The sequence below is a fragment of the Leopardus geoffroyi genome, chromosome B4 (genome assembly GCF_018350155.1).
Source record: "Leopardus geoffroyi isolate Oge1 chromosome B4, O.geoffroyi_Oge1_pat1.0, whole genome shotgun sequence".
Classification (NCBI taxonomy): Eukaryota; Metazoa; Chordata; class Mammalia; order Carnivora; family Felidae; genus Leopardus; species Leopardus geoffroyi.
The window spans coordinates 37,444,584-37,471,427 of NC_059341.1; the positions used below are offsets into that span (position 1 = coordinate 37,444,584).

General features: G+C 52.5%; 1 protein-coding gene across 12 annotated transcripts in view; it reads right to left on the reverse strand.

Moving 5' to 3' along the window:
- IQSEC3 (IQ motif and Sec7 domain ArfGEF 3) overlaps positions 1-26,844 on the reverse strand; it is a 106,220-nt gene that overhangs the window by 14,771 nt on the left and 64,605 nt on the right. For all 12 annotated transcript variants that reach the window (XR_006708707.1, XR_006708708.1, XR_006708706.1 and 9 more), the window contains 5 exons: positions 24,615-25,744; positions 22,440-22,601; positions 6,878-7,000; positions 6,255-6,421; positions 982-1,121 (listed from right to left, as the gene is read on the reverse strand). Coding sequence is in view for 9 of the 12 variants with exons in the window: in XM_045463282.1 (XP_045319238.1) it covers positions 982-1,121; positions 6,255-6,421; positions 6,878-7,000; positions 22,440-22,601; positions 24,615-25,744 (1,722 nt within the window). In the remaining 3 variants the exon portion in view is untranslated. The remainder of the gene's footprint in view (positions 1-981; positions 1,122-6,254; positions 6,422-6,877; positions 7,001-22,439; positions 22,602-24,614; positions 25,745-26,844) is intronic.

Sequence of the window (26,844 nt, forward strand, 5' to 3'; positions counted from 1 at the left end):
CCTCTCTCCTCACCGGGGCTCTTCCCTTGTCATGCTTCTTGGGGAGCAAGGCTTGGGGAGAAGCGTTCATCACGCTGGAGTAAGTGAGATGAAGGCACAGGGAATGGAAATTGAAAAGAGCTTCCAGATTGGTCAAATCTGGTTGCTGTCAACCCCCATGACCCAGGCTGCAGCCTGCAAGGTGGCCCCTTTGTCCCTTTCTCTACTGCACACCCAAATGCAAGTGTGCAAGAGGGAGGGGACTGCAGGGATACCTCAAATCTGCCACGTGTAAAACAATCTACTGCAGGCCTCAGCAAGAAAGGCTCTGGGCAGAAAAGGGCCATCCCTGCAGAGAGGAGCTCAGTGTAGAGCTCAGACGACATCCTCAGACTGCTTCTTAGGTCAGCAATTTAGGGAGGAGAAACTGGAGACAAATACCAGAACCCACTTTACATGCTTTCAGTTTATGGCATGAAGAGTCTCTGCTGACATATGAGTAGTAAACTACAGAGAATCATTGCCAACATGGACCATATTGCCTGCGACACAGGTCACAACTAAGGGGCACACCAGTGGCTTACCACAGTCTAGAGCCTACTTCAGCCTCCTTCCTGTCTTCTATTCAGTAGGACCATCCAGGAAAGCCCAGTATCCATCCCATCCTAAGTCTCCCCATCTGGCCATCCAGATGCTTCAACCCAAGACCACTGGGCAGCCTTTCCCAACATCTCACCTCAGCCTCTCTGCTGCCATAGCTGGTAGCACTGAGGAAGTGAGGTAAGGGAAAACGGAGGGTGCAGTGTATGGCACAGAGTAAGGACTCAATTACTACGAAGTGAGCAAATAATGGAAAAGTGTTCCTGAAAGGGAAGGAGGAGATTGGGAGGAGATGTCAGCTGGTCTTGAGACAAAGGCAGGTGCGAGATGGGGGGCGCCTGGCAGCCATGGGAGAGGAAGTGGCTCCCATGGGGTGAGTGCTGTTCTGTGGTGGGCACTTACCGTCTTCATGCCCACAATGGACTTCTCCACCTTGGTGACATACGTGACGTGGTCCTCATTGGACTTGAGCTCCTTCTGCTGTATCCTTTCATAGATGCCCACCACCAGCTCCCTGGGGATGTCGGCACCGTCATCCACACCTACCAACATGGCAAGGGAAGGGGAGGCGATGGAGGCGGAGGACGGATGTGTCAAAGGCCTGCAGCCAGAGAGGGGAAGCCCCCACCAGGCTGATGTTCCGCAGGGGTGGCCTTGATTTTGCCCTGTCCCTGTTGCAAAACCTTCAGTGACTGGCTTCCCAGCCCCACTGAATTAAGGACAGACTCCTTAGCCAGGCACCAGAACTACTACAATATGGTCCCAACACACATTTGCAGTCTCATCTCCTGCTGTTCCATAACCAGAACATCCACTCTCACCTCCCTGGTCTCTTTCCTCATCCTCAAATACAGCCTCCATGTTCCCACTCAGGGCCTCACTTCTGTAGTTCTTCTTGTGCTCTGTGTATTTGTCTACACCCACCCCACTCCCTGTCCCCCATGAGAACAACTTGAAGGCTGATATAGTCTTTTTTTTTTTTTAATCTATTTTGAGAAAGAGAGAATCTCAAGCAGGCTCTACACTGACAGCGCAGACCCCAACATGGGGCTTGAACTCATGAACGGTGAGACCATGACCTGAGCCAAAACCAAAAGTCGCATGCTTAACTGACTGAATCACTCAGGTGCCCAGCTGATGTTCTGTCTTATTCTCTCTTGGATCTCCTCCCTCTCACACCTAATCCCCACCCCTGATAAGTTGTTAACTAAGAATGTGTGACAAGATTCTTCCCTCACTGGGAGCGTGGGGAGGTGGTGGTGGTTACATGTTAGATGAAGAGGAGCCGGACAGCCCCCTGTAACGATGCAGGTAAGGACGCTCTACTCCCATCTCCTACTTCATAGTAATAAAACTCCAGGAACAAAAAATACTGACTTGGAAACAAATTCTTTGGGAGGTAGAAAGAGAAGCCATAAAAAATTTCTTCATTCTACCTTTCCTAAATCTTTTTTTAATGACTAGATGCTTCTCTTATAAGACAGAAACATTCAAAATAAAGCAACTTTGGCAAATGTCCTCAAAGGAGATTTCCTACCCAGTGAGAGGACATTATACCTTCTATGAGCAACTCTTTGTATCAACCCCGTTTCTTCCACATCTGATTTTGGTTCTTCAAGTCAGGCAAATTAGCCCATGCAGCACCCCTGGGGGCCTAAAAGACATCAGACTGGGGGCAAGAAAGAGCAGGGACCAGGACTGAACACACAGAGGCTCCCAGCCGAAATGGCAGGTTGCACACCTGTGCTCCTTCTGAATATTCTGGTCAAAGGGAATTTTTTAAAGAGGCATATACACACAAAGAGAAAGAGAACGGGGGAAGAAACAAGGGCACCATATGACCTGGAAAGTGGATGCATGAGCAATCCTGAGAAAGTGGAAATTGAAGCCGGCCGAGAAGTTACAAGCTATTCAGCACACCACAGAACCACCAAAGGGCTCTGGAATGGGTGGCAACAGGAATCCCACTTTTAGTGGAGGTGAGGTCAGGCTGGAAACAGGAAAATAGGTTGATAATCAGTCTAAAAAGGATTTAGATCTCCCTGTCCCTTCCTCTGCTTCAGCAGCAGACTGAAGGTCAGTCCTCTGGAAGAGGTGAACCAGGAACTCTGGGGTGGGGGCACCCAAGCCCAGTCCAAGGTGGGAGTCTGTGCTGAAAACTGGAACATGGAGTTGATGTCTATGTATTAAGAGACCCTCTCAATCCTTCTTACCCGAAAGATCTTAGAATATTGGCAGCCAGACTCATACCCTCTGGTCAACAGATCGGACATTTCTCTTCTGGGGAATCAACCAGCAGAAGAGAAAAATCTGAAGATACTGCAGTAAGGGTGTCCCAATGAAACAGCTCAATTTAATCACCCTATGAAAAAGCTCACCACTCAGAACCCCCCACCCATATTCACAGAGTTTTTAATCAGCCTTTTAGCTCACTCTTAAATATTTGAGAACAACCACGTTTCATCAAGTATATATGGAAAGTCTATAACACAAGAGAGAAAGAAGTATGGGAAAAACAGAAAAAGGAAGCCAGAAGAAATAGAGGCAAGTAGGGAGTAACCAAAACAAACAGATAGCATCAGAGATATATGAGAAGATAGTTGCATCTACAAAACAAGACTAAAATGCTATAAAAGGGGAATATTTACAGAAGAAAAAAGTTATTAAAAATGAAAAATATGACAGCAGAAATGAAAAAATTTGTAGGAAACTTGCAAGATAAAGCCAAGGGACATCTTCAAGAAAGTCCAACCAGAAGACGTATATGGAAAATAGAAAACTGTAAAAGTTAGAACATCAAACCAGGAGATCTAACATCTGAATAACACGAGTTCCAGAAAGACAGTACAGAGAAGATGATATCTGCACCCTCATGTTCACTGTAGCATTACTTACAACAGCCAAGAGATGGAAGAAACCTATGTGTGTATTGAGAGATGATGGATAAAGAAGGTGTGTGTGTGTGTGTGTGTGTGTGTGTGTGTGTGTGTGTGTGTATAATGGAATCTTAGTCATAAAAGAGAATGAAATCTTGCCATTTACAACAACATGGATGGAGCTAGAGGGTACTATGCTAAGTGAAACAACTCAGAAAGAAAAACACAGTATGACTTCACTTATATGTGGAATCTAAATGCAAAACAAATGGACAAAACAAAATAGAAACAGACTCATAAATACAGAGAACAAACTGTTGGTTGCCAGAGGGGAGGCAGGTTGGGGGTGGGCAAAATAAATGAAGGGGATTAAGAGGTACAAGCTTCCAATTATAAAATAAATTGAGTCATGGGGATATAATGTACAGCACAGGAAATACAGTCAATAATACCGTAATAACTTTGTATGGTGACAGATGGTAACCAGACTTATCATGGGGACCATTTCCCAATGTATAAAAATATCAAATCACTATGACGTACACCTGAAACTAATAGGACATCAATTATACTTCAATTTAAAAAAGAACCATAATGAGGTGAAATATCAGGAAAATTTAGAAGACAAAGGAGAAAGAGAAGAGCCTGTACGTCTTCAGAGAGAGAGAGAGAGAGAGAGAGAGAGAGAGAGAAATAATATGCAAAAGGTGAGGAATTGGAATGGCAGAGTAGCAGTGTCCATTAAAAGACAATGGAGCAATGCCCTCAAAATTTTGAGTTCCGTGTTTCCAATCTGGAATTCTATGCCCAGCCAAACTCCCAATCAAGAGTGAAGGTAGAAAACAAATATCCAGACACACAAATTCTCAAAAATTTGCGGCCAATGTACCTTTCGTATGGAAGAAAACTAAAAATGAGCCAGCTATGAAATCTAGGATACAGGAACCGAACACAGGAACAAGACAAAGGAGGTGCCCGGATGATGGTGGAGGGAATCCCAAGTGACTGCATGCAGCTGGCCCAGCCACCTGTCCAGATAGGAGCAGAGACTAGAGGCTCTTGGGAGAGAGACCCCAAGAAGAATACCTCTCCGTGTTCCAAGTGCAGAGAAGAACTTGACACTTAGGTTGGGGAGTTTGGAGATAAATCAGTGGCAGGTATGTAGAGAGTTGAGCAAATGGGAAAAGAACACAAGTATTCACTCCATGGAAAGGAGAAACAGAAAGGGTTTGTAATCATGCTATACTTCAAGACTCAGCTTTGAACTGTGTTTACCTAGTCTTAACACCATAAACACTGACATCACAAAAAGAATGCTACAGCTGTAAGAAGATCATGGGGATTCAGGGTAGTTTTAGTGGGGGTGGGTGGGGGAAGGTGGATCAAAGAGGGCTAATGCTGATGTTCTATGAAATTGCTATGGTCTGAATGTCTGTGTTTCCCTTCCCCCTTTCATATGCTGAAATCCTAGCTCCCAAAACTGATAGTATTAGGAGGTGGGGCCTTTAGAAACCAAGTTATAAAGGTGGAGTCCCCGTGAATGGGGTCAGTGCCATGTAAAAAGGACCTCACAGAGCCCACCCCTTCCACCAGGCGAGTGCACTGTGAGAAAGCCCCAGCCGGAACCAGGAAGAGGGCTCTCACCAGACACCAAATCTGCCAGAACCTTCATCTCAGGCTTCCTGGCCTCCAGAACTGTGAGAAACACATGTCTGTTTATAAGCTACCCAGCCAGTAGTATTTTGTTATAGCAACCTGAACGGATTGAGATATAAATTAATAGATAATGCTTAACATTTTAAAAAATGAACAAGTAGCAGGGTATAAAAGAAAGCAAAGTATAGATACTATTTCATCCCATCTATATGAAATTCAAGAGCTACACAGCTAGTCAATGGGGACGGAAGGTCAGGAGCCTTGGCATTCTGACAGGGGCACTGACTGGGCCGGGACATGAGAGGATGTTCTGGGGTCAGGGGAATGATCTGGAACGAGAGCTGGCTGTGATCACACATGCATATGAACATAAACTTCATCATACTTTCAGATTTGTACACCTTACAGTTTGCTTTCATAGCAATTTAAAAAAAAGAATAAGAACAAAAAAAAAAAAAAGGAAGAAGAAGCACGTGGTTTCGCGATATAGAAGAAACACGATAAATGGCAAAAAGAACGTTGAGAGTGGCAGAAGAGTGGCGACAGGGGCAGGGACTAATTTTTTTTGTAGCAAGCCGTGTAGAATGATTTGACTTTATTAAATGATGTGCATGTATAGCTTCGATTCCTTAAGGCCTAAAGAAGAAAAAAAGCCAGTGAGTTGAGCACACATCACATCCTGCCAGTTTAGCTCTGATCCCTGCTAGGTGGTACACTATGTCATTTAGAGAAGGACTTGGCTGCTGGGTGCCATGAAATTATATGCAAGGCTGATGTCCATGGACCCAAGACCTAAAAGCCTCCGTCTGTTGTGCGGTGGGAAGGGCTGGCACACATAGGTGCCAGCTGTGTGGCCGGGGCCTAGAAGTCAACCAATGGAGAACGTTCCACGGAGCGCAAGGGGCATTGCCCAGGGGCCCTTGCCGGTTGATGTAGGGCAGTGGCCATGACTCCTGGAAACTCCCCCAATGCCTGGCATGCAAGCAACTTTTCCAGATGGCTGTGTGTGACTGGGACCACAGAGCAGTGTCCAGTGCCCCTGGCTGCTAGGGTGACAATCTACAGTCAGCTCAGACACAGAATTCACGCTGAACAGAACGGAGCCTGAGCAGCGGTCTCGGCCCTCCTCCCCATCCTCCTTACCTCTCAGGTTTCGGATAAAGTCCTCTAGCATCATCTTCCGGTCGGGCTTGATGTTGGGGCTGTACATGTCGGTGTTGAGGAGGATGATGGCAAAGGCGAGGATGAAGATGGTGTCGGGGTTGTGGAACTGCTGCACCACCTCGGGGTTGCACATGCAGTAGCGCTGGCTGCAGTGGGGACACAAGCAGGGTGCTGAGGCCCTTCTCCCCCTTCCCTGGGCTCCAGAAGTGGGGGGTTGTGGGGGGGGGACAGATGTCACTTCTTTGAGGGCATCGGGTCCCTGTAGCCTGGCCTTCTTCCCCACTGAGGGGACAGGGCCAGTGTCACACAGCCATGGAGCCCGTCACCACACCTAGATGCTCACCAAAGACTTGCTGGTCCATGGGGATGGGTGGGATGCACCCTGTCTACCTGGTGGGCCCGGTGCTGTTCTAAGCCTAGAGAGCTCAAGGGCTCCTGTCCCTTTTCTTTCCTTCCCTCCTCTGCAGCCAGCCCCCCACCCTTCCTGCCCCACCAGGAGGGCTTCTCCCAGCCCCAGATGGACCCCCCAGCATCTCTGGTGCCCCACATCCCAGGCGTGTGTTTTGAGGGCTGTGTGAGGGAAGCGAGGATGGGGGTCCTACCTGAAGGCCTCTATGAGTCGCTCTACCTTCTGGGCTTCCCCCTGCACGCGGATGTGGGCCTGGAACTTCCGCAGGGCCTCGTCCAGCTCCATGCTGGAGAAGTCCATCTCGTCCACCACACAGCTGAGGGCAGGTCGGGAAGGGGGGTTCTTGAGGAGAGGTCAGCCCCTAATCCTCTCTCAGCTGGAGGCAGCTGAGGAGTAGGGTGCAAGGTGTAGCCCCCTCTCCCACTGGACCGCCCACCCTGGTGGCCAGGATTCTCCCTCTGGTAACCTAAGAGGACCCTCCCTTACACCATCTTTCCTCCAGCACAAGAGCCCTGGGAGGCAGATGGCTGACTGCTGTCTCCATAGCTAAGAGCCTGAGACCCAGAGAGGCCAGGGGGGCTATCCAGAGCCACACAGCCAGAAGGAGGCTGACCTTCCACCTCTAGCTCCCAGCTCGTCTCCTCTCAGCCTCAGAGGGTCTCAGAGTCAGGCAAAGGTTTGAAACAGGAGTAAGTGCAATTTACTTATCTGCTCCTGTCCTGTTAGGAGCCTAGTTTCCCGTGCCCATTTGGGCTTCCAGGTGACGGACCCCTCCTCCCATACCATCCCTCGGGGTCTGCCTCAGGCCAGATGGGAAAGGAGTGAGCTCATCCTAAGCTCCCTTGCAGCCAAGGAGCCCTGAGCTCTCAGGGAAGCTGTGGCCTCTGAAGAGTAAATGACAAATCAGCCTAACGTGGGAGGGGAACAGTGTGACAAACACGACCGGGTTCTGAGCCTGGGCCTACCACTGAATTTTTTGTGTCTTTTGGTGAAGACTCATCTTTTAGAGCCTTGGTTTCTTTTTCTGAGGAGGAAAGAGGTCAGAGTCCTGCTCCCCAAGGGCTCTTCTACCTCTGAAATGCCACCTCTATCTAGCCCTGGAGAGTTTGCATCTGAATGTCTCTCTGCAGTGCCTGGGGAAATGGAGGTGGGGACGTGGTTCCAGTCACCCCTATGAGGCAGTGTCATTCCTCCCAGGGCCCCTCCTGTCCTCCTGCTGCCTTGCCCTCCTTTGGGGTGGCCTGTCCCCAGGGCCATGAGCAGCGGGCAGGGATCCAGGTCTGGCCAAGCAGCAGCCCTGATGTGCCTGAGAACTGCAGACGCTCCCACGTGCCACCAGGCTCCCAGAGCCTACTTCCCCCCTTTCTGCACCCGTGCTGTGGTCCAGCCTCCTCTCTCCTGGTCGTTTCATACCCAGCCCCACAATGCCTGCTGGGGTCAGCAGCCCCTCTGCTTCCACAGCCCCGGCCGCCACTGCCACAGGGTCACGGCCTGGTCGCTGCCTGCCTTCCTGCCCAAAAAGGCGAGGCAAGCTCTGGGCTCGAGCCCAGTGTGTGGCTTGGTGCCCAGCATACCGGGGGACTCAGGGAACATTTGCCCAGTGACCGTGTGAGCAGAGGGACGAGCCCTAAGCAGGACCCACTTCCTCCGTGATGCCAGCGCCTGTGCAAGGCCCACCACCTAGGAGACTCAGAGATCCTGACTCAACCCTGGCTCTGGTGTCAGTTTTTAGAAGGAAGCAATGGGAGACAGCCACACAACAGTGGTCAGGGGCCTGGTGGCCCCTTTCAGGGGAGAACAGAGAGGAGAGAGCATCACTGAGACTTCTAGAAAGGGGAGGCTAGGAGCCCCCTCTTGGCTCCCACAGGGGAGATGGCCATCTTCAGGCTGGGAGCCCATCCTCCTCATAGTCAAGCCCAGCCTCCTCTCAGACTTATCTGCCTGGATAGTGAGAGAGAGGGTGGCACTGGGGAGGCCAAGGCAAGAATGTGGCCCAAGTATGACAAGTGGCAATGTCAGTGTCTGGGTGTTTGAGACGGAAACTGGTGGTAGCAGCCCCCGGGTCCAGCCTGGGGAGAGGCCACTCTGATTTCTCAGCAGTTCTTGTCGTCCTCCCTGAGCATTCCCAGGCTGGCAAGTGAACCTCAGGAGCAGCATCATGGGGCCCACACCCATGTATCCCCTAGCCCAGCACAGCCAGGAGTTATGAATCGTGCATGACCGACCCAGACAGCGAGGCCGTCAGAGGAGGTGAACCAGTGTGGTCCTGCAGCAAGGGGACCGGAGCTAGAGCCGGGGAAGCAAGGATAGGGAGGGAGGAGACAGACATAGAGGCAGTGAGAGACACAGAGGATACAGAGTCAGGTCAGAAAGACCAAGAGAACAGGGACAGAGAGAGAAGGCAAGAGAGACAGAAAAGGAGAGGCAAGGAGGCAAAGAGGAGAGAGAAAGACCCACAAAATGGGGGAGACGGAGACAGAGAACAAGAGACAAACAGAGATGAGGGGAGAGACAGAGACAGAGAGAGGAGAGAGAGGTGGAAAAGGACAGGAGATGGGTGTGGAGGACAGTACCACAGACTGGACAGGGGTGGGTGTTGCTGGGCATGGAGCAGAGGGGCCCCACCGGCTCATCCTGGCCCCCGCCTAACTCGTCAAGGCCCAGGGGGAGGGCAGTGGGCCCCAGGCTGGCCAAGCCCAGAGGACCCCAGGATGGCCCCCGGCCTCCCTGCCTGGCATCCAGCTGCTGCCCAGGACTCGCCCCATCAGCCTGTCCACCGCACCCCTACCTGGCCTCCATATCCCTCAGAGTCTCTGTCCTGTGCCCCCTGCCCCAGTGCTCCAAGGGCGTGACCGCCTGAAGCCCAGGCACCGCGGTGGGGGCCGCCAAAGGAGGCAGAGGGGCAGCTGGGAGAAAGTAGGATCTGCTCGGCCAAGCACGATGGCCTAGTTTCCAGGCCTTCGCTCAGGTGACACGCAGCCCGCACGCGCGTTCGCTCGCTGGCTCGCTCAGGGCTGCAGCTAAAAGCTCCAGTAATGAGCCCAGAGCCTGAGACTCAGCCAGGTGGAAACGTCAGTGCAGACTGGGGAGTGCTGAGTGAATCAGTCACCGGCCACGGGGGCGGGAAGGACTTCATGCGAGGATGCCTGGGCCGTGGGGCTGAGAGTCTACACCCCACATCCTCAAAGACCCCATGTGAGAGTTGCGAAGTGGCTTGTTAAAATGCAGCTCCCTGAGCCCCACCCCAGATCTACCCACTCGAATATGTAGAGGCGGAGCCTGGGAATCCGCATTCTTCACAAGCTCTCCAGGCGATTCTTAAGAACTGAAAGCCAGTAGCTGAGCTGAGTGCAAGGGAAGGAGGCGGGTCCAGCCCAGGTGGAGCCTTTGCAAAGTGAGTCCAGCAACTCACAGGCCACCAGGGCAGCAGCTCAGGGGCACTCGTGCGTCCCTGGCAGGCTCTCAGAGGCTGCTTCTGCAGAGCGGTGAGGGAGGAGAAAGGTGGAGACGGATGCCGCGCCCCCTCCACACACACGTGGACACACACATGTATTCCTGCCTTACTCCCTGCAGTTGCCAGCTTGGGGCATCAGTGTTCAATGCGGGCAGTGTCCTGGGGCTCTCAGATCCTGGGGAACAAATCTGAATGTGTTCTGCAAAACCCGCAGACAGGGGGGAAGGAGCTGTGTTGAGTGACGGCAGGGCACTACTGTCTCCAAGGAAACAAATGCCTTCCTCTCTGTAGAGTTGGGCTTTGGGCCAGGTGACCTCTCAGGACTGCTCCGGCTTTCTGAGAAGGGCCCAGAAGCAGAGCAGACAGAGGGCTCCCGGACAGCAGGTGGCCACAGCGCCATTTCTGGCTGGCTTTGGAATAGAGCTGGCAATGACCCATGACCGACTGCTTCTCTCCCTCCTCCCAGCGAACCACTGTATACCTTCCTGGTGGGGCCTGTGGTCTGGGCTGAGGCTGTGCTCTCTCCTGACAGGCCTGTCCCGGCAGTCCCTCACCTCAGGGGCCTCTGCCATCCTGCAATCATCCACAACTCTTTTGCTCCTCCACTCAGCCTGATTCTCTTTTCTCTCCCGAGGTACAAGCCCAGGCTGCACCGTGACCCACTCCCCGCTCCTCTTCTCTCACTCTTTCCCACGGCTTCTCTTATTATTATTTTTTTAATGTTTATTTTATTTTTGAGACAGAGAGAGACAGAGTGCGAGTGGGGGAGGGGCAGAGAGAGAGGGAGACACAGAATCGGAAGCAGGCTCCAGGCTCTGAGCTGCCAGCACAGAGCCTGACGCGGGGCTCCAACCCACAGACCGTGAGATCATGACCTGAGCCTAAGTCAGGCGCTCAATCGACTGAGCCATCCAGGCTCCACCACCCCCCCCCACCCCCCCGCCCACGGCTTCTCTTATTTTGTTGTGTCTACCAGTACGTAAAATCTCCTCTTCCCCATCCTTCTTTGCCACCCTGGAATTGTGGTGGGGAGCAGATTGTTTGACAGTTTTCCAAATCCACCCTGTGGCCTCCACCCAGGACAGCCAAGGACATCAGTCCCTCTTTGATCATCTTTAAGGTGAAAAACATCACATGTTTCTGGGTCGTCTTTTCTGGTGTATAATCTCCCCATTTTGCAGAAGGCGAAACTGAGACCACAAAGGGGCTTGCACCAGGCTTCCTGCTCTTGTGAGGCCTCTTCCCCCAGGGGGCCGTCTCCACTTCAACGGGGGTCCAACACTAGCGGGGGAAGCGCCCTCTGTGCTCATGTTACTGAGGATTGTCACTAAGTGCACCCTGACTTCATCTTCTCTCTCCATCCTGTGCGATATTAACCATTATCCTGTTATTTTGTATTCCATGTGAAGAAACCAGCTCACAAAAGAGCTGCCCCTGCAGGGGGAGCTGCACACATCACATGCCTTGCTGGCATCTCCTGGGCCAGGCAAGACTGCCTCCTTCCCCATCTAGTGTTAATGCCCTGGGAGCAGCTGTCTTACCCTGATGCCTGGCTGGAGCCAGTGGGGGGCCAAGGGGAGGGACAACTGGGCACCATCATGGTCACAGTCACGTGCTGGGAGTCACTTCACTATCGACAGTCAGCACAGAAGCTGTGGGGCCATCCCTCAGTTTCAGAGCTGGCCTGGGCACGCAGAAGCCACAGCAGGAAGCAATCCCCAACCCCCTTTCTTCCCCCTTCCCCTCTCTGGTGCTTTCTCTGGCCCCTGGTGGTGACTTTTTTCTTTCTCCCCTCCCTCCCTCCCTTCTTTCCTTCCTTCCTTCCTTCCTTCCTTCCTTCCTTCCTTCCTTCCTTCTTTCCAACAAACATGCATTTCCTCCTGTATGCAAGACGCTGTGCTTGGGACCTGGTATAAGTGGCAAACAACACAAACACAGACCCTATCCTGGTGAGAGAGAAACATTATACACAGAGTCAAAAATAATCATTTCATTGTAATTGTGGTGAATCCTATGTAGGCAAAGGACAGGCTTCCGTGAGAGGACAAAAGATGTATTTCATATTTTGGAAAGGCCCCTTTACGGACATGACATTGAGCTGAGACCTGAATGATGAGGAGCTGACCAAGAGAAAGGGAGGGGTGGGGGAGCTTTCAGGCAGAGGGGGGAAAGCATATGCCAAGGCCCTGTGGTAGGAAAGAACTTCCAAGGACCTAGAAAGGTCAATGAGTCTGCAATGCAGAGTAAAGGGGACAATGGAGAGTGGCAGGCTGTGGGGCTAGAGAGGCAGGCAGGGGTTTGACCAGACAGAGCTATGTGAGTCACAAGAGGATTTCGGAGTTTAGCCTGAATACAACGGGAGACAATAGGATATGATCAGAGGAGTGATACGAGCCAGTTTGTTTTATGAAGATTTCTCTGGCTATTGGGGGAGAATGAGTGGAAAAGGGACGGCAGGGAACAAGAATGAAGCAGGGGCCCTGTTAGGATGCTACTGCCAAGGCCCAAGTTAGGGCTGATGGAGCCTAGGCTAAGGTGGAGACCAAGTGGATGGGCGATCTGAGATACATCCTAGAGGAAGAACTGATGGGAGCGGGCAATGGAGGGAAGGTGGGAGGTGGGGAAAAGAGGAGTCAATGGTGAGTCTCCAAGCCCTGGCTTGAGCACCTGAGGGCCTGGTGGTACTATTTTTTATGCTGAGTCCATGATGGGATGGATACCTATGCTGAAGGAGAGACTGAGACTGCAGATTTGGACACGTTATGTTTGAGATGCTCTTTCCTGTAGTACCAATTTAGTATCTACTAAACCATCGTCCTTAGCACCCAAAGTCTTGTCTTTCCTATTTTACAAATTATAACCCTGCCTGGACCCTTCTTTGCCTCGAGTCACTACCCCTTGCCTCTACTCTTCTTTGGAGCCAAACTGCTAGGTGGTCCCTATGCCTGCTGTCTCCATGTCCTCAATCCCACTCACCTTTCAATCCGCTCCAGCCAAGCATCTACCTCCAGCATTCCACGGAAACTTTGCTTGTCAAGGCCACGCCGGCCGACATGTTGCAAGTCCAATGGCACCAACTTTTCATCCCAGCAGCCTCTGGGCAGCACCGACATGGCTAATCATTCCCTTCTTGAAACACTCCTCTCTCTTGCTTCCCTCACACCACCCTCCCCTAGGTTGACTCTTTCCTCCCTGAAGGTGCACCTCTTTCACGAAGGGCCTCCTTCTGCTGCACCTCTACCTTAGGACTAGACACCAGGCTCCTTTTCCCCTCTTTTTCTTAAATGACTTTTTAAAAGTTTATTTATTTATTCTGAGAGGGAGAGACACACGGGAGGGGCAGAGAGGGAGAGAGAGAGAAGGAGAGGGAGAGAGGTTAGAATCCCAAGCAGACTCCACACAGCAGAGAGCATGATGCAGGGCTCGAACTCACGAACTGTGACATCATGACCTGAGCCAAACCGGTAACCATCTGAGCCACCCAGGCACTCCTCCCTTCCTGCTCTTAACAACCTCTCTCTAGGTGGCCTTACCCAATTTGCTGGCTCTGAATGTCCCCTTCAACAGCTCTTAAGTGTTTCTCTCTTGTGATGCATTCACCCTTTTAATTTTATTATTAGTCACCAACCAGTTAATTCTTTTTGGTTGATCTGTATTGTTTATAAAAGACAACGTTGCTGAGTCCAGAGGGCACACGTAAACCTTAGACTGCATTTGGTTGGAAGTTGACCAACACACTTCTGAGTGCCTTGGTTGCTGAATTCCCCTGGGCGCTCTGGTCTGAATGGCAGTCACGGGGGCAACACTCACAAGACCACAGGTTGTGCTGGCATCTCTTGCAGGGAAGTCAGGCAGCCTGCATTTCACCTTTCAGCTGCTATTTAATATTTTAACATGTTCTCAGTAAATACTTGACACTGTCTGATTTGAGGAATTCTTCAGATGAAATGTCCCCAAACCCAGCATCTCCCCTCCCAAACTGAATAATACATGCATGTTTATTTGGTATAATCTCACAAATTACCCTAGAGAGCCTGAGAGCACAAATATATTCACATGCAAAGACTGTTCCAAATCCTTAGCAGCTCAGGAGGCTGTTTCCTGCGATCTGGCTGCCTCTGCTCTCCTCCAGCTCAACACCTGCCTCACCATGTCTCCAGGCTTCGAGGACTCCTCCCTTCTGTGGCCACTGCCCAGGCTAAGGGTCTCCTCCTTCCTCGAATTTCTCCCCACGACTGTGACTGCAGTAGCCTCCCTAACTGGCCTCCCTGCCTCCAAGTCATGTTCCAGAACAATCCTTCCAGGACACCCATTTGGTCCTGCCACTCACTCCTTTGTTTATATTTTTCAAGGGCTTTCCACATCCCTAGCATGAAGCCCAAGTTTCTCAGCCGAGCAAGCAAGGCCCTGTTAGCCACTCAGCTTCTGCCCCTTTCACGTGCCTCCCCTCCTGCAGTCTGGCTCTCAAGCCTGCATGCTTTTGCACACAGTGTTCTTTCTTCTTGCCGCCCAACCCCTACCTGGAGGTCCCTGTTGAGCGATCCGTCTCTCTAGGAGTCCCCCTCGACCTCCATGCTATCCCAGACAGGCGTCTGTCCACCAGTGCAGGTGTCTCCTGTGTCATAACATTTACCTGCCTGTCTTCCCACTCGGCTCTGTGCTCTTTCCGGCACAGGCAGTTCTTTTCCCCTCTGCATGTCTGGCGCACATACGAATTCAGTAACTGTTCCCGGGATGAATGAATGCGTGAGTGAGAGACCAGCTGGGTGAATGAATGGGACCTTGAGCATGTGCTCGGCTGGGGAGGGAGCCCAGGGGCCTGAGCTTCTGGGAGCTCTGCCCGGCGGTCCAGGATTGCCAGGCCTGCTTTGCCAAGGTCATCTGGAGCTCACCCCGAGACTGGACGGAGCTGCCCAGGAAATGGCCCTGCAGATTCCAGACCGTGGGCGGTGAAGCAGGGTGGAGTACATGTGCTTCCCACTTCCTTCAGCCTCATGTGCAAGTGAGTGAGTGATGAGAGCCGGGGCTAACTGGTGCCCATTAAACCGCTTCCAACCGAGCACGGCTGCACCTGCCCAGGGAGGTGCCGCTGCGGATCCGCGAATGAGTGAATCAGGGGAGCGAAGCTTCTGTCCAGGCCTCCCTCCCTCTCTCTGTCCTGTGGCAAGTACCTCACAGGGGCTGGGCAAGCAGAAGCACAGATGTTCCTTGTGTCTGCATACACAGGTACAATCTTGCATAAAACTGTTTGTTAATACTGATCAATGCGTGGAGTCAGTGTGTTGCAGGGAAATGAAGCGTCATACACGACTGTGATCAAAATGAATTTCGTCATCTCAATTTTTTTAAACGATAGCAAGACAGCGTCTGGCAGACAAAGGAACTGACTGGGAGCTGAAAATAGGTAATGATAGCAGCAGGGATTTTTAATTGGCCAGAAGAGACAGCAAAGATCTGGAAGGTGAGGCGCACGCAGGCTGAGGCTCGGCAGAGGTGCGTGTGCCGCAGACGGCGGTGGGGCGGGAGGATCCGGGTGGGGGCACTGGCACTCGGGGAGGAGACTAAGCCCGGGTTTCAGGATTAGGATGGAAAATGAAACCGCCTACTGCCATGGGATATAGGAACCTTGGTTTTATTTCTGCAGTTCTTGGCTCATACAATTCAATTAAAAATATCCCCATCCACCAGAGAGTTATTTTTGTTAGGCACAACTCATAACATGCCCAACAAAGGTCAAGGCTTTTTGGAAAAGTGCAACGTGGCTCAGAAAATAGAGCAGAAGGGAGCTGACGCAAGAGGACCTGCCAGCGTCCCTGATGGTGACATGGGAACAAAGAAAAACCTCGTCGGGGAGGGCCCCAGAAGGGATGGCTGCCAGTCACACCTTGAGGACTCAGGAACCAAAAGAACCAAGTTTAAACTACCCAAGTGAATTAGAAGTCAATGCGGATGTCTGAGGTGATTTTCCCTTTGCTCGGTCTGGGGCAGCATCCCTGTCTGCTGGGGGTTCTCGAACTTGAGTGGGCATCAGAGCCCCCTGGCAGGCTTGTTAACCCACAGCTGCTGCCCCCAGAGTTCTGACTGAGCGGGTCTGGGCTGGAGTCTGAGAACTGACATTGCTAACAGCTTTTCAGGTGGTGATGCTGCTGCTGCCGTTCCGGGGACCACACTTGGAGAACCACTGCTCTGTGCCCTTAACAGTGGGTGGAATGAGAAGTCAGCTGTTGGTGTCAGACACCCTTGGGGTTGAATCTGGCTCCCATCATTTAGCCTTTTTCAGTTCAGGTCCCTTAGCCTCTCCATTCCTCCCTTTTTCCATCTACAGAATGGAGCGGACAACTATAACATCTAGTGGGCAGGTGGTTATGAGTTTTAAAAGAGACATTTTATTATGTAAAGTGCCTGGTCTGTAACAGAGCTTAGGAAATGACAGTTTTCGTTAGGCACCTGGAGACCAAGTCTGAGTTGACATACCAAGTAAGTGAGGTTGAAGTCCATTCTAGCATAGGTATTAAGACCTTTCCCTCATGAACAGTTCCATCTGCCTGAAATTCCATCTCTAGACATTCATCTGACTCCTGAAAATGTCCATCTATCAGGGAGAGGGGAAACTGGTTCTAGCTCAGACCTCTTGAGATTTTATGAATCAGTTTCTCAGTCCCGCTTTCTTTTCAGATGAGCAGAGCGAGCAAAGGTGAGTCAAGGGACGGGATAGTACCTGATTTCGTTCAATCTGCCACTGGCCAGGGGATTAGTCATTTCTTCTCTCTCGGCCTCAGTTTCTGCCCGGGTGAGATGAGACGGCTGGACCAGCAGGCCGTGCAAGAGGTCTTCCAGCACTACATTTCACCACTGGGGTCTGACAAACACTACAAGGCATTTGGACCACACGTCCCTTGAGATAAGGCACAGGGGAGGACGGCTTGGGTTATAGAACCATTGTGCCTGCCATCATTGATCTCAGCCATTGGTTAGCTCTGTGATTGTGGGCAAGCTACCTAACATCTCTGTTCCTCTGCTCCCACGTTTGGCACAGATCAACGGCACTCACCTCACAGAGCTGCTGTGAAGACGGAATGAGATTTTGCATGTATGGGTCTTGGCGCAGTGCCTGCTGGCACACAGCGAATGCTTGATAGATGTGAGCTGTCAGTGTTATGTCTCACAGCCTGCTCAGTTGCAGCTGGCCCTCCTAAAAACCCCAGGAGAATGTAATCTCAGGAAGCCCCTTTCCTAGAATCCTGCTCCCTGGAAATCCCACTTCAACGAGTGGTGGGTTGAAGCCACACCTGAGAATCACATAGGGATGTCAAGAGCCCTCCAGAGCTAGGACCTGAGCTATCAGGAAGGGGCTGGGTGGTAGGTCTTTGTATGAAAGCCCAACTTAGATGCTAACGTGACCAAGCCAAAGGGAGTCTCCACTCTGGACTTGTTCACCCCATGCTTGGGGTCCAAAAATCTCCACTATAGGAGTAAGTGGGTCTGAAATGTTCATGACTCTTTATTGTTAAGAAAAATCTCTCATCTGTCAGTGTGTGTGTGTGTGTGTGTGTGTGTGTGTGTGTGTGATGGGGGCGGTGGGGGCAAGGGGGAAGGGCACTGGAGAGGTAAGGGGTCAAGATCATAAACTTAAAGACTTCACTTTTAGAAGAGACTCCCGCCTTCCATCCCCCTGGGCGGCCACAGTGTCAAACTTTCAAAGCAGTGGAAATAACCCCAAAGTCTATCCCTGCCTACCCGGGGCCTCTTCCACCCTCCTCCAGACCCACAGGGGTCTGCATGGGCCCCAGCCTCCTCTCTCCTTCAGTGGAATTCTTCAGAAATAAAGTAACCATTCTGAGGTTACACGTGACACAATGGGCAGGATATTCTCAAGTAATTTCTTCCTAGCCATGAAAGGCTAGAGCCTTCCAGCCTGTTGAGTTTGACAGACAATCTGTCTTCATTTCTGAATGTCCCCTAAGAAGAACAAATCTGTTACACTCTGGCCAACACATTTCCAAGGAAATGAAATAATGCAATCTGACTAAAATGTCAAACTCTAATATTGAACAAAAAATGGGAGTAGACACAGTGAGAGAAAGAACACCCAGGAAACTCTTCTGGCAACCCAACCCAAGAGCTGCCCTTCGCACACTGCTATGGAAAGGACAGACACTGCTGCCCTTCATGTGTATGTGATTCACATTGGAAAAGATCACCCAGCCCAGAAAAGAGACCACTCACAGCCAGCGTGGAACATTCCCCCATCCACTGGCCTTCAAACCTGCTGAAGCGAACATTTCAGAAGGGAAATAGAGCAGAGTCAAATTTCCCAGCCATGTGAAAACAGAGAGAGAAGCTTCCAGCACCAACGGATCCTAACCCCAGCTGATGTCTGGCTCCTTCTGCTAAGCCAGCACTGCCCCTCTCTCCTCGTCACCAGAGGGGGCTTCTCCAGAGTGCAGGATGGTCCCCAAAGGAGCTCTCCCTTCCTCAGCAAGCTTCAGCATGTTCTCCTTGTCCGGGGAACAGACCTGATCCCAAACCAGACATGGGGTGGTCTGAGGTTTCCCTGGCCAGGGTGGGGAGGTGTTCAATGCCTTGTGTTTTCAACTGGGAGAAATAATAACAGAAATAGCTAATATTTATAAACAACTTCCTAAGCATCAGTCACTGACTTAAGCACTTTACATGCATTTAAACATTTTAACTCATATGACATAGGTAATATTTTTTCCCATTTGACAAGTGAGGAAACAGGCTGGTTTCTCCTTTAAAAACAAACCAAAGCTGGGGCGCCTGGATGGTTCAGTCAGTTAAGCATCCAACTCTTAATTTCCGCTCAAGTCATGATCTCAACATTCATGAGATCGAGTCCCGCATCAGGATCTGTGCTGACAGTGCAGAGACTGCTTGGGATTCTCTGTCTCTCCTTTTTTCCCTCTGCCCCTCCCACTCACTCTCTCTCTCTCTCTCTCAGAATAAATAAATAAACTTAAAAAAATAAGATAAAAAACCCCCAAAACTTTCCTAGGTAACCAGTGGAATGGATGTGGCCCTTTGCGCTCAGAATGCCTTCTATTATTATCTGATAAATCCTGGTTAAATACATTCCTTCTTGGAGTGTGTCTTCCATGGAAACAGGGTACTAAGCAGTGAAGAGATCAGCTTCCAAGGGCACCAAGGGTCAGATTCTGGAGGCAATGTCACCACATCAGATGTAGGTGCTCAGACATAAGTCAGCACCTGAGGTGGATTCTGCTCAGCCCCTTTTCTCTTCCCTTCCTCCACAGGCCCACAAGCAGTTGGTCGTGGTGGGGGTCCCACCCCATCCCCTCCTAGAAGCCTCCACCCTCTCCTCTTCTTGCCTGGCTGCATCTTGGAGAGTGCTGGGGCTGGGGCTGTCTCAGTCTCCAAGGGGTTGGGTGATTTATGTCCTTTTATTCAGCAAGCAGCTTTGTACAGAACGGACGCGACATGCTGAATGTCACCAGGCGGGGGCAGGGAAGCTGTGTGGAATCCCAATGAAGCCTTTTCAGCCTGAGCGAAATGGCACTGGTGACTTTGTTACTGTGTGTTTTCTCTGGTGGGAGGAAGGAAGAGGTAGCAGACCCTGAGAGGGTGCAGGATAGCTGGCTTGGGTGGCAGGGAAACCCTCCAAACCCCAACGTCTGGCTCCCTGGCGAGTGCCTGCCCCTTCCTGGCTCTCCATCTCCTGTGGGCGCCCCACAGGAGACAAGCCAGCCGGTCAGCAACGCGCACTTGGGTTTCGAAGAGGCTCCTTTCTGTGGAGCTCTTACGTGTAGCGGCTGAGCATGCCAGGGTCTCAGCACCCGGGGCCTGCATGGCTGCAGAACAAAACACGAGGGGCTGAGGCACCCACTGGGGCAGACTGGGGCTTTGGTCTGCACTCCACTTTCCCAAACCACAATGCCTGCTGGAGGTTCCTTGGCCCTTTGTCTCCTTTCCATACTCCTCTCCTCTCTCCCCTTGACACCTGGGTCTGTAAGTTCCCCCCAGGCCACAGTCAAGCCTATTCCTCACTGCCCCCATCCCACATTCTCACGGGTGCTCAGCTCAGCCCCATTCCCAACACGGAGTAGGCACTCAACGTCTGTGGAACGAATGGAGAACTCTGGTCCCCCAGCACTGCTCTGGAGCCTGCGGGCTGCTCTGGGATGAGCCGGTAGCATGACAAAGCATGACCTGGATGTTTAGGGCAAACAATTCTGCATGATCCCAGTGTGCTACAAAGGCCCTGCGGAGTGGGAAAGACCACAGATTCACAGGAGTCAAAGGGACCTCTGGGAGCACACAGCCCGACCCTCCCACTTTACAGGTGAGGAAACTGAGGCCCAGGGGAGGCCTCCCAGCATGCGAGGATCAGAGCCAGGGTTCAGAGCAAGCCCTCTCAGGCCCGGCTTTCTCCTGCCACCACACACTGCCCTCTCATCCAGAGCCAGATCCCCACCTCAGCTGCTAGCCGGGTCCCCAGCTCGGGCTGCAGTGCTGATCTGTCTCCAGCCCGCACACTCAGTCTCCTGGGGAGGATGGTAATCAGTTTGCACTGTGCTGTGGAGGCACCACCGGGGCTGGAGGAAAAGCATGTGTTCCTAGCACTCCAGGTCACTGTGGGCCTAGCAGGTCAGAATTTCAAGGCCAGACACACAGGGACTGGGGAAGGCAGAAGAAACAGCAGTCAGGGCCTGTGCCCCCAGAGCAGAGAGACAAAGCAGGGTCACCCAGGGGCGGGGGCAGCTGAGAAGAACTAAACGATGAGGCACAGCCCCCCCCCCATGCCCCCTCCTAGGGAACGGAGGAGTAGAACGGGGACAATAGCCAATGAAAAGGCCAGAGAGATGAGCCAGATGGGAGAAAACAAGGTGAGGAAAGAGACAAAGAAAACCTGATCTTTCTCCTCTTTCTATCATTTCCTCAGGGCATCCCTTCAGGGCCCCCTGCATAGCAGAGGTAGTGGTGGGGAGGAAGGGGAGCCCAAGGGAGAGGGAGAGGAAAGGAGGGGGAGAAGGAAACCCTGCACACTTATCAGTTTACTTTTCTTTGCAGGCACTCAGAGCATCTTAAGACCTAATGGAGGGGGGCAGGGTCTGAACGTCCAAAGCTGCCAAGAGTCAGAGGCAGGACCTGGGTTCGGTCAACTAAGGGGCATCCGGGGATTTCAAGGTCCCTCAGCTGGGTCCAAGCCCCTGCTCTTTGGACTGTACTCAGTGAAACAACTACCAGTGAATTTAGAAATGTGATAGGGATTCCAGAGGACAACTGGTCTACCCCTCATAAACCAAACCCTCCACTCTACAGGCGTGGAAATGCAGGCCCAGAGAGCAGGGACTTGTAGAAAGACACAGCACCAAAACTCCTTCATAAACAGAAGCCATGTCTCTGAGCTCCCACTCCAGGGACATGGACAATCCTGCCAGTCAGCCCATGCTCCCAAACCCTTGAGCAGGAGCCCCCTGCCCCCATGTAGCAGGCCCTTGTTCTGAGAGCAAGTACAAAGGAAAGAGGTCTCTCAGGAACACTTCTGAGGAAACACTTCTGCTGACTACCCAAGAGAGAGGGGGGAAGTGGGGCGGCGGCGGGGGGGGGGGGCTTCTTACAGCATGGTGACCTTCAAGAAGGAAGTGAGCTTAAGGAGACTGGATCAGGCTTCATGGGGCCTCACCCTCTCTTTGCCAGGGGAGAGGTGGCTCCAAGGCCCCAGGGATGCCACCCCATGCCCTGTGACTCCCGGGGTGGCGAGTGTGAAGAGACTCTCATGTGCTCAAGCCTCCACATGAACAAAGCTGAACGCGGCGGTCCCCTCATCCTGCCCCCATCTATTGATCTTGGTGGTAAACATATCTTTACAGAATCACTCTATTTCTTGCTCTAAAAACCCTCAGTCTAACTTCTTTTTTCTGCCTCCTGTTTGCCTCCACCAATATGACACTGAGTCCATGTGGGGAGCAGGCCAGCCTCTGGGGGCTTGGAGGCGGGACAGATGGCCGCTAGAGGGTGGGCTGAGGCCTTTCACCAGGCAGAGATGGCCCCAGTGCAGACATAGTCCCCTTCTTTTCCAGACTCATTCTCTTGCCCCCTGAGGGTAGCAGGGAGGGAGGCCTTTTTGCCTCCTTTGACCATTCCTGTACCCCTGGTTCCTTCAATGGTACCCTGCCAGAGGGCGCTCAGTAAATGTCTGCAGGACTTTGGAGGGGGAAACAGAGGCTGGTCAAGATTGGGCCAAGACTCCAGGGGTCCTGCTCACTCTCCTGCATCCTAGGGGACCCTAGGTGGATGGGCCAGGGAGAGGGGCACTCACTCCAGCACATCGCGGTTGAACTGCTTCTTGCTGTTACCCAGGAACTCCCCGATCATCTGCCGGCTGAGGCCCTTGCGCTGGAGCAGGAAGTGGGCCACTCCAATGGGGGTGTCAGGGATGAAGCCTCGGGAGATCAGGAACTGGATGCCTTTGTCCGGGTTTCTAGGGGTGCGGGTAGAGGTGGGAAGAAGGAGTAGAGAGTGAGCCAAAGCCATCCATGACTACTTTCTTCCAGCCCATGGAGCCCATAAAGGTGCCTGGAGGTTTCTGGGAAGAATTCCTATGAAATGCTAGGATTCCTTCCACTGCAGAGGGGCTCTGGATCCAAAACACCTCTCTCCACAGCCTCACCTTCCTGCACACCGCCCCCCCCCCCCCCCACCACACACACACACCAGGAGTGAAGGTAGCATGGGGAGGGAAGGGGTTGGAGGAGGTCTGGCCAAAATGAGTGAATTCCGGAACAGGTGGAGAGGTGTTCTTCTGTGTTCCCTGAGGGCCCTGAGGCCTGCCACCAAAGCCCTTCCTCCCTGTCTGTATTCTGTTGTCTATACTCAGTTCCCAGCCTGGAATCTGGAAGGAGGGTGAGACTGGGGGACTGAGGTGAGCTCTCCTACCACACTGTCCATAGTGTCCATAGACTCCTGCTCTCCACCATTTACTTTCTCAGGCTCCAGTCTCTACATGTGGGTGTGGGTGCCGTGTCTTCAGGCAAATGTACTCACAGTGTGGTCTGCACATCCATGCTGTTCCCTGAACTGTGTCTTATTGGTTCAGGAGAAGACAAGTACGGAGAGAGAGGGTAAGCATTTAGAACCTTTTATAGCACTTTGACATTTTCAGGATAACCAAGCATGTGATTGTTTTTCTAGCAGTTCATTTTTATTGCATTTTACAGAAGTATCAGCCCACAATATGTCAGGTAAAAACCCAAACTGGTCCTTCACCACAGATAGTTTGAGAACCACTATCTTGAGGGATCGCGGTATCTGTGTGCGTGTGAGCTTGCACGCAGAAGTCGTGCTGTGGAGGTGTGAGGGTGGGGGCTGGGCTCACCAGGGGGCAGCGTGACTTGGAGGAAAGAACGGTGGACCAGCAGCCAGACCGGCCTGAAGCTCACCGGCTACGTCACCGTCACCATGTGCAACTCGCCTGACCTGTGTGAGCCTGTTTCTTTTCTATAAGATGGCACAGTAATGCTACCTGTAGATATTGTTCAGAAGTTAGCAAGATGTCTTATGCAAGGTGAGCCATGAACGGGCGCTATTCCCCCCCTTAAGCTTCTTGAGACCGGGGGATGCGTCCTACCCGTCTTTGTGGTCGCCATGTCATGGCACTCAATAGATAACAGCCGAGTGAATAGATGCACATCCTTGTGGCTGGAAGGGGTGTTCTATTTCCTGGCTCAGGGCTCTGAAGGAAGGGGTGAATGGAGGGTGGAGATGAGTGAACCTATACTCGAGGCTTCCATGGTAGTGACATGTGCTTGCCACCAGCTGCATACATTCTAGTTGCTAGGACAGTTTTGACTGGGTGTCTGGCTGGGGATGCCATTTTTCTGCTTCCGTTCTCCTGTTCTCTTTCTGTCCCCCCTCTGTTTGCTTCACCCCAGCTTCCTTGTCTCCCCCTTTTATCCACGTCCCTCTCCTGCCTTTAATCTGTATGCCTTATTCTAGGTCGCTCCTCTCCCACCCCACTTGCCTTTGCTCACTGCCTCCTCGCCCATCCTCTCCTGTCTCCTTGACATCCTCCCCAGAAGATAATGCTGTTTCCCTAACTCCGTGTCCTACCTGAATGATTTCTGCTCAATCCTCATACGACCAGTACTATTATTCACTGAATACTGTATTTTCTTTTAAATTCTCTCGCTTTTCAAGTCCTAGCTTCATCGTAAGCAGTAATAGTGGTGAAAGCATGGGGCTCGATGTGTCGTTTTGTCCCTAATCCTTAAAATACATTTGTGACAATGAAAAATAGAACGTGTATTCCTACACAGTGTCTCAAGGAGCAGGCAGGGCACAAACGCCACGTGGGGGGGGGGGTGGGAACTGGGATGATGAGGACAATTACTTGGCTCCCTGCTCACCTTTACAGGTCCTCCCCCTCCGGCCCCCGCCCCCGCCTCTCCTTTGCGGCCCGGGAGTCCCTTGAGCTCCAGGGCGGGTGCTCACTCACATGTTGAAAAGGTTGAGGCCGATGCGATAGAGCCTTTTGCGCAGCGTGTCTGTGGAGAGCGTGGGCGACTTGCAGCTGGCGGGGTTCTCGCAGTGGTAGCGCGGCAGGCTCAGGATCATGGCCTGCAGGGCCTCCTTGGAGGCTGAGGCCGATGCTTCCGAGCCCGACTTGGCCGACTTGGTGGACGTGCTGCTGCTACTCAGCTGCTCCGAGTTGTCGCCGGCCTCGGCCTCCGTCTCCTTCCCCGCCTCCCCGGCCTCCTCCTCCTCTGCCTCTGCCTCCGAGACCGCTACCGCGGCCCCCTCCACCACGGCCTGGGCAGCCCCAGGTGGGTGCGCGCCCAAGGCGGCGCTGGCTCCGGCCTCTGCGCCCGTGTTCTCGGCGGGAGCACCCCCCTGACCAGCGGTGGGGGCCTCGGGGGGCTCCTGCCCCGGGGCTTCGCCCTGCTCCGCTTTGCCCGCCGTCGCGGGCTCTGCCGGGGCCTGGGCGGTCTGCGCGCCCAAGCAGTTGGCCACCGACAGAGCCGTGGCGGAGGAGACAGAGATGTTCTGGTTGGCGATCTGCACGGTGACGTCCCGGAAAGCCATCATGAGGGTGCTGCTGTGGCCCTGGGGCAGGCCGGCGACCTCGGCGGCCTCTTCCCCGGGCGCCGGGCGGGCGCTGTTGAGCTCCCGCATCTCGGCCTCCAGGCCGGGTGGCCCCGCGCCTGCGTGCAGGGCCTGGTGGAGTTGGTAAGCGCCGCTCTCTTGCAGGGAGCACATGGTCTTGAGGCTCCAGGTGCTCAGGGCGTCGTCGATGGACTTGGCCAGGGACTGCACCTGCTCGGTGAAGGAGTCCTCCAGCTCGGTGAGCGTGCCCGCGAAGGTGGGCGGCAGGGAGGGCGAGCGCACCAGCGGCAGCCCCATGAGGCCGTAGCCCTCCATGAGCGCCTTCTCGGCCGCCAGGCTCTCGGCTGTGGGCGCCCGCACCTTGCGCAGGGAGATCCGCCGCGGCAGGCGGCTCTCCAGGAGGGAGTTGCGGATCTTCTCAAAGTTCTTGCTGAGCTGGTACTGGCGGAAGGCGGTTTGGATGGTGCAAGCGGCGCGCCGGGACACAAGGTGGCCCCCGTACTTGTGTTCTAGCATTTCAATCTGCGAAAAGAACCAGAGAGGAAGAGCGCAGTTAGGACTGGGAGTCACCGACTAAGCTTTGGAGGGGCCCGGCAGTGCACAGCTGGCGGATACGGAAGGGCCAAGTCTGAGAACTCCCAGCGTGTCATGGATACTTGCCAAGATTTCTAGAGAGGTAGGATGTGGGACTGGCTTCCAGGGATTGGCCATGTCCTGGGGGCAGGGGACAGGTGTGTTACTTCTGCTTGTTGTGGTGGTTACTTATTTTTATTTACTTTTTTAAATGTTTATTTATTTTTGAGGGAGAGAGAGAGAGAGAGAGAGAGAGAGAGAGAGAACGCATGGGGAAAGCAGAGAGAGAGGGAGACAGGCCGAAGCTGCCTTCAGGCTCTGAGCTGTCAGCACAGAGCCTGAGGCGGGGCTCAAACTCATGAGCTGTGAGATCATGACCTGAGCCAAAGTCAAAGGCTTAACTGACTGAGCCACCCACGAGCCCCTGTGGTAGTCATTTTTAAATGCTCATATCAGAGATGCGTATGGAAACACTTATGGGTGACACACAAGTTATCTTGAATTTGTATTAAAATACTTCATCAAAAAAAATGGAACTGTTAGATGAAACAATGTTAATCGTAGTTATCTGGGAGTTTACTACAGTATTCTTTCTACTTGTGTGTACATTTAAAATAATAAAATAATACAAAATTAAAAATTAAAAAGAAATGCTAAAAAAAAAAAAAAAAAAACCAACTCGCTGCTACACCTTGTTCACCTGCTTTCTTCCTCAGCATTCACATCAGTGCATTGCGGAAATCCCCGACCCTGGGATCATCATAACAGTTGGGACTGGGGTTTGATTAACGCTGTGTTCCTAGCACCCAGCCCTAGGGCTGGCACATAGTAGATGCTAACTAGATGAGATATGAGCGACCAATGATATTTCACCATGTTTCCCAGGGTCATGGAATGGGACAGATAGAAAGGCTAATTTTGTCCCTCAGTACCATGCTTCAACCTGCCTCGTGGTGAAGGAGGCTCACCAGGGACGGCAGCTGGAGTGACTGCCTCTCACAATGCCAACAATTTCCTGGGCTCCTTCCCTGTGGGTGCCCCCCACCGCT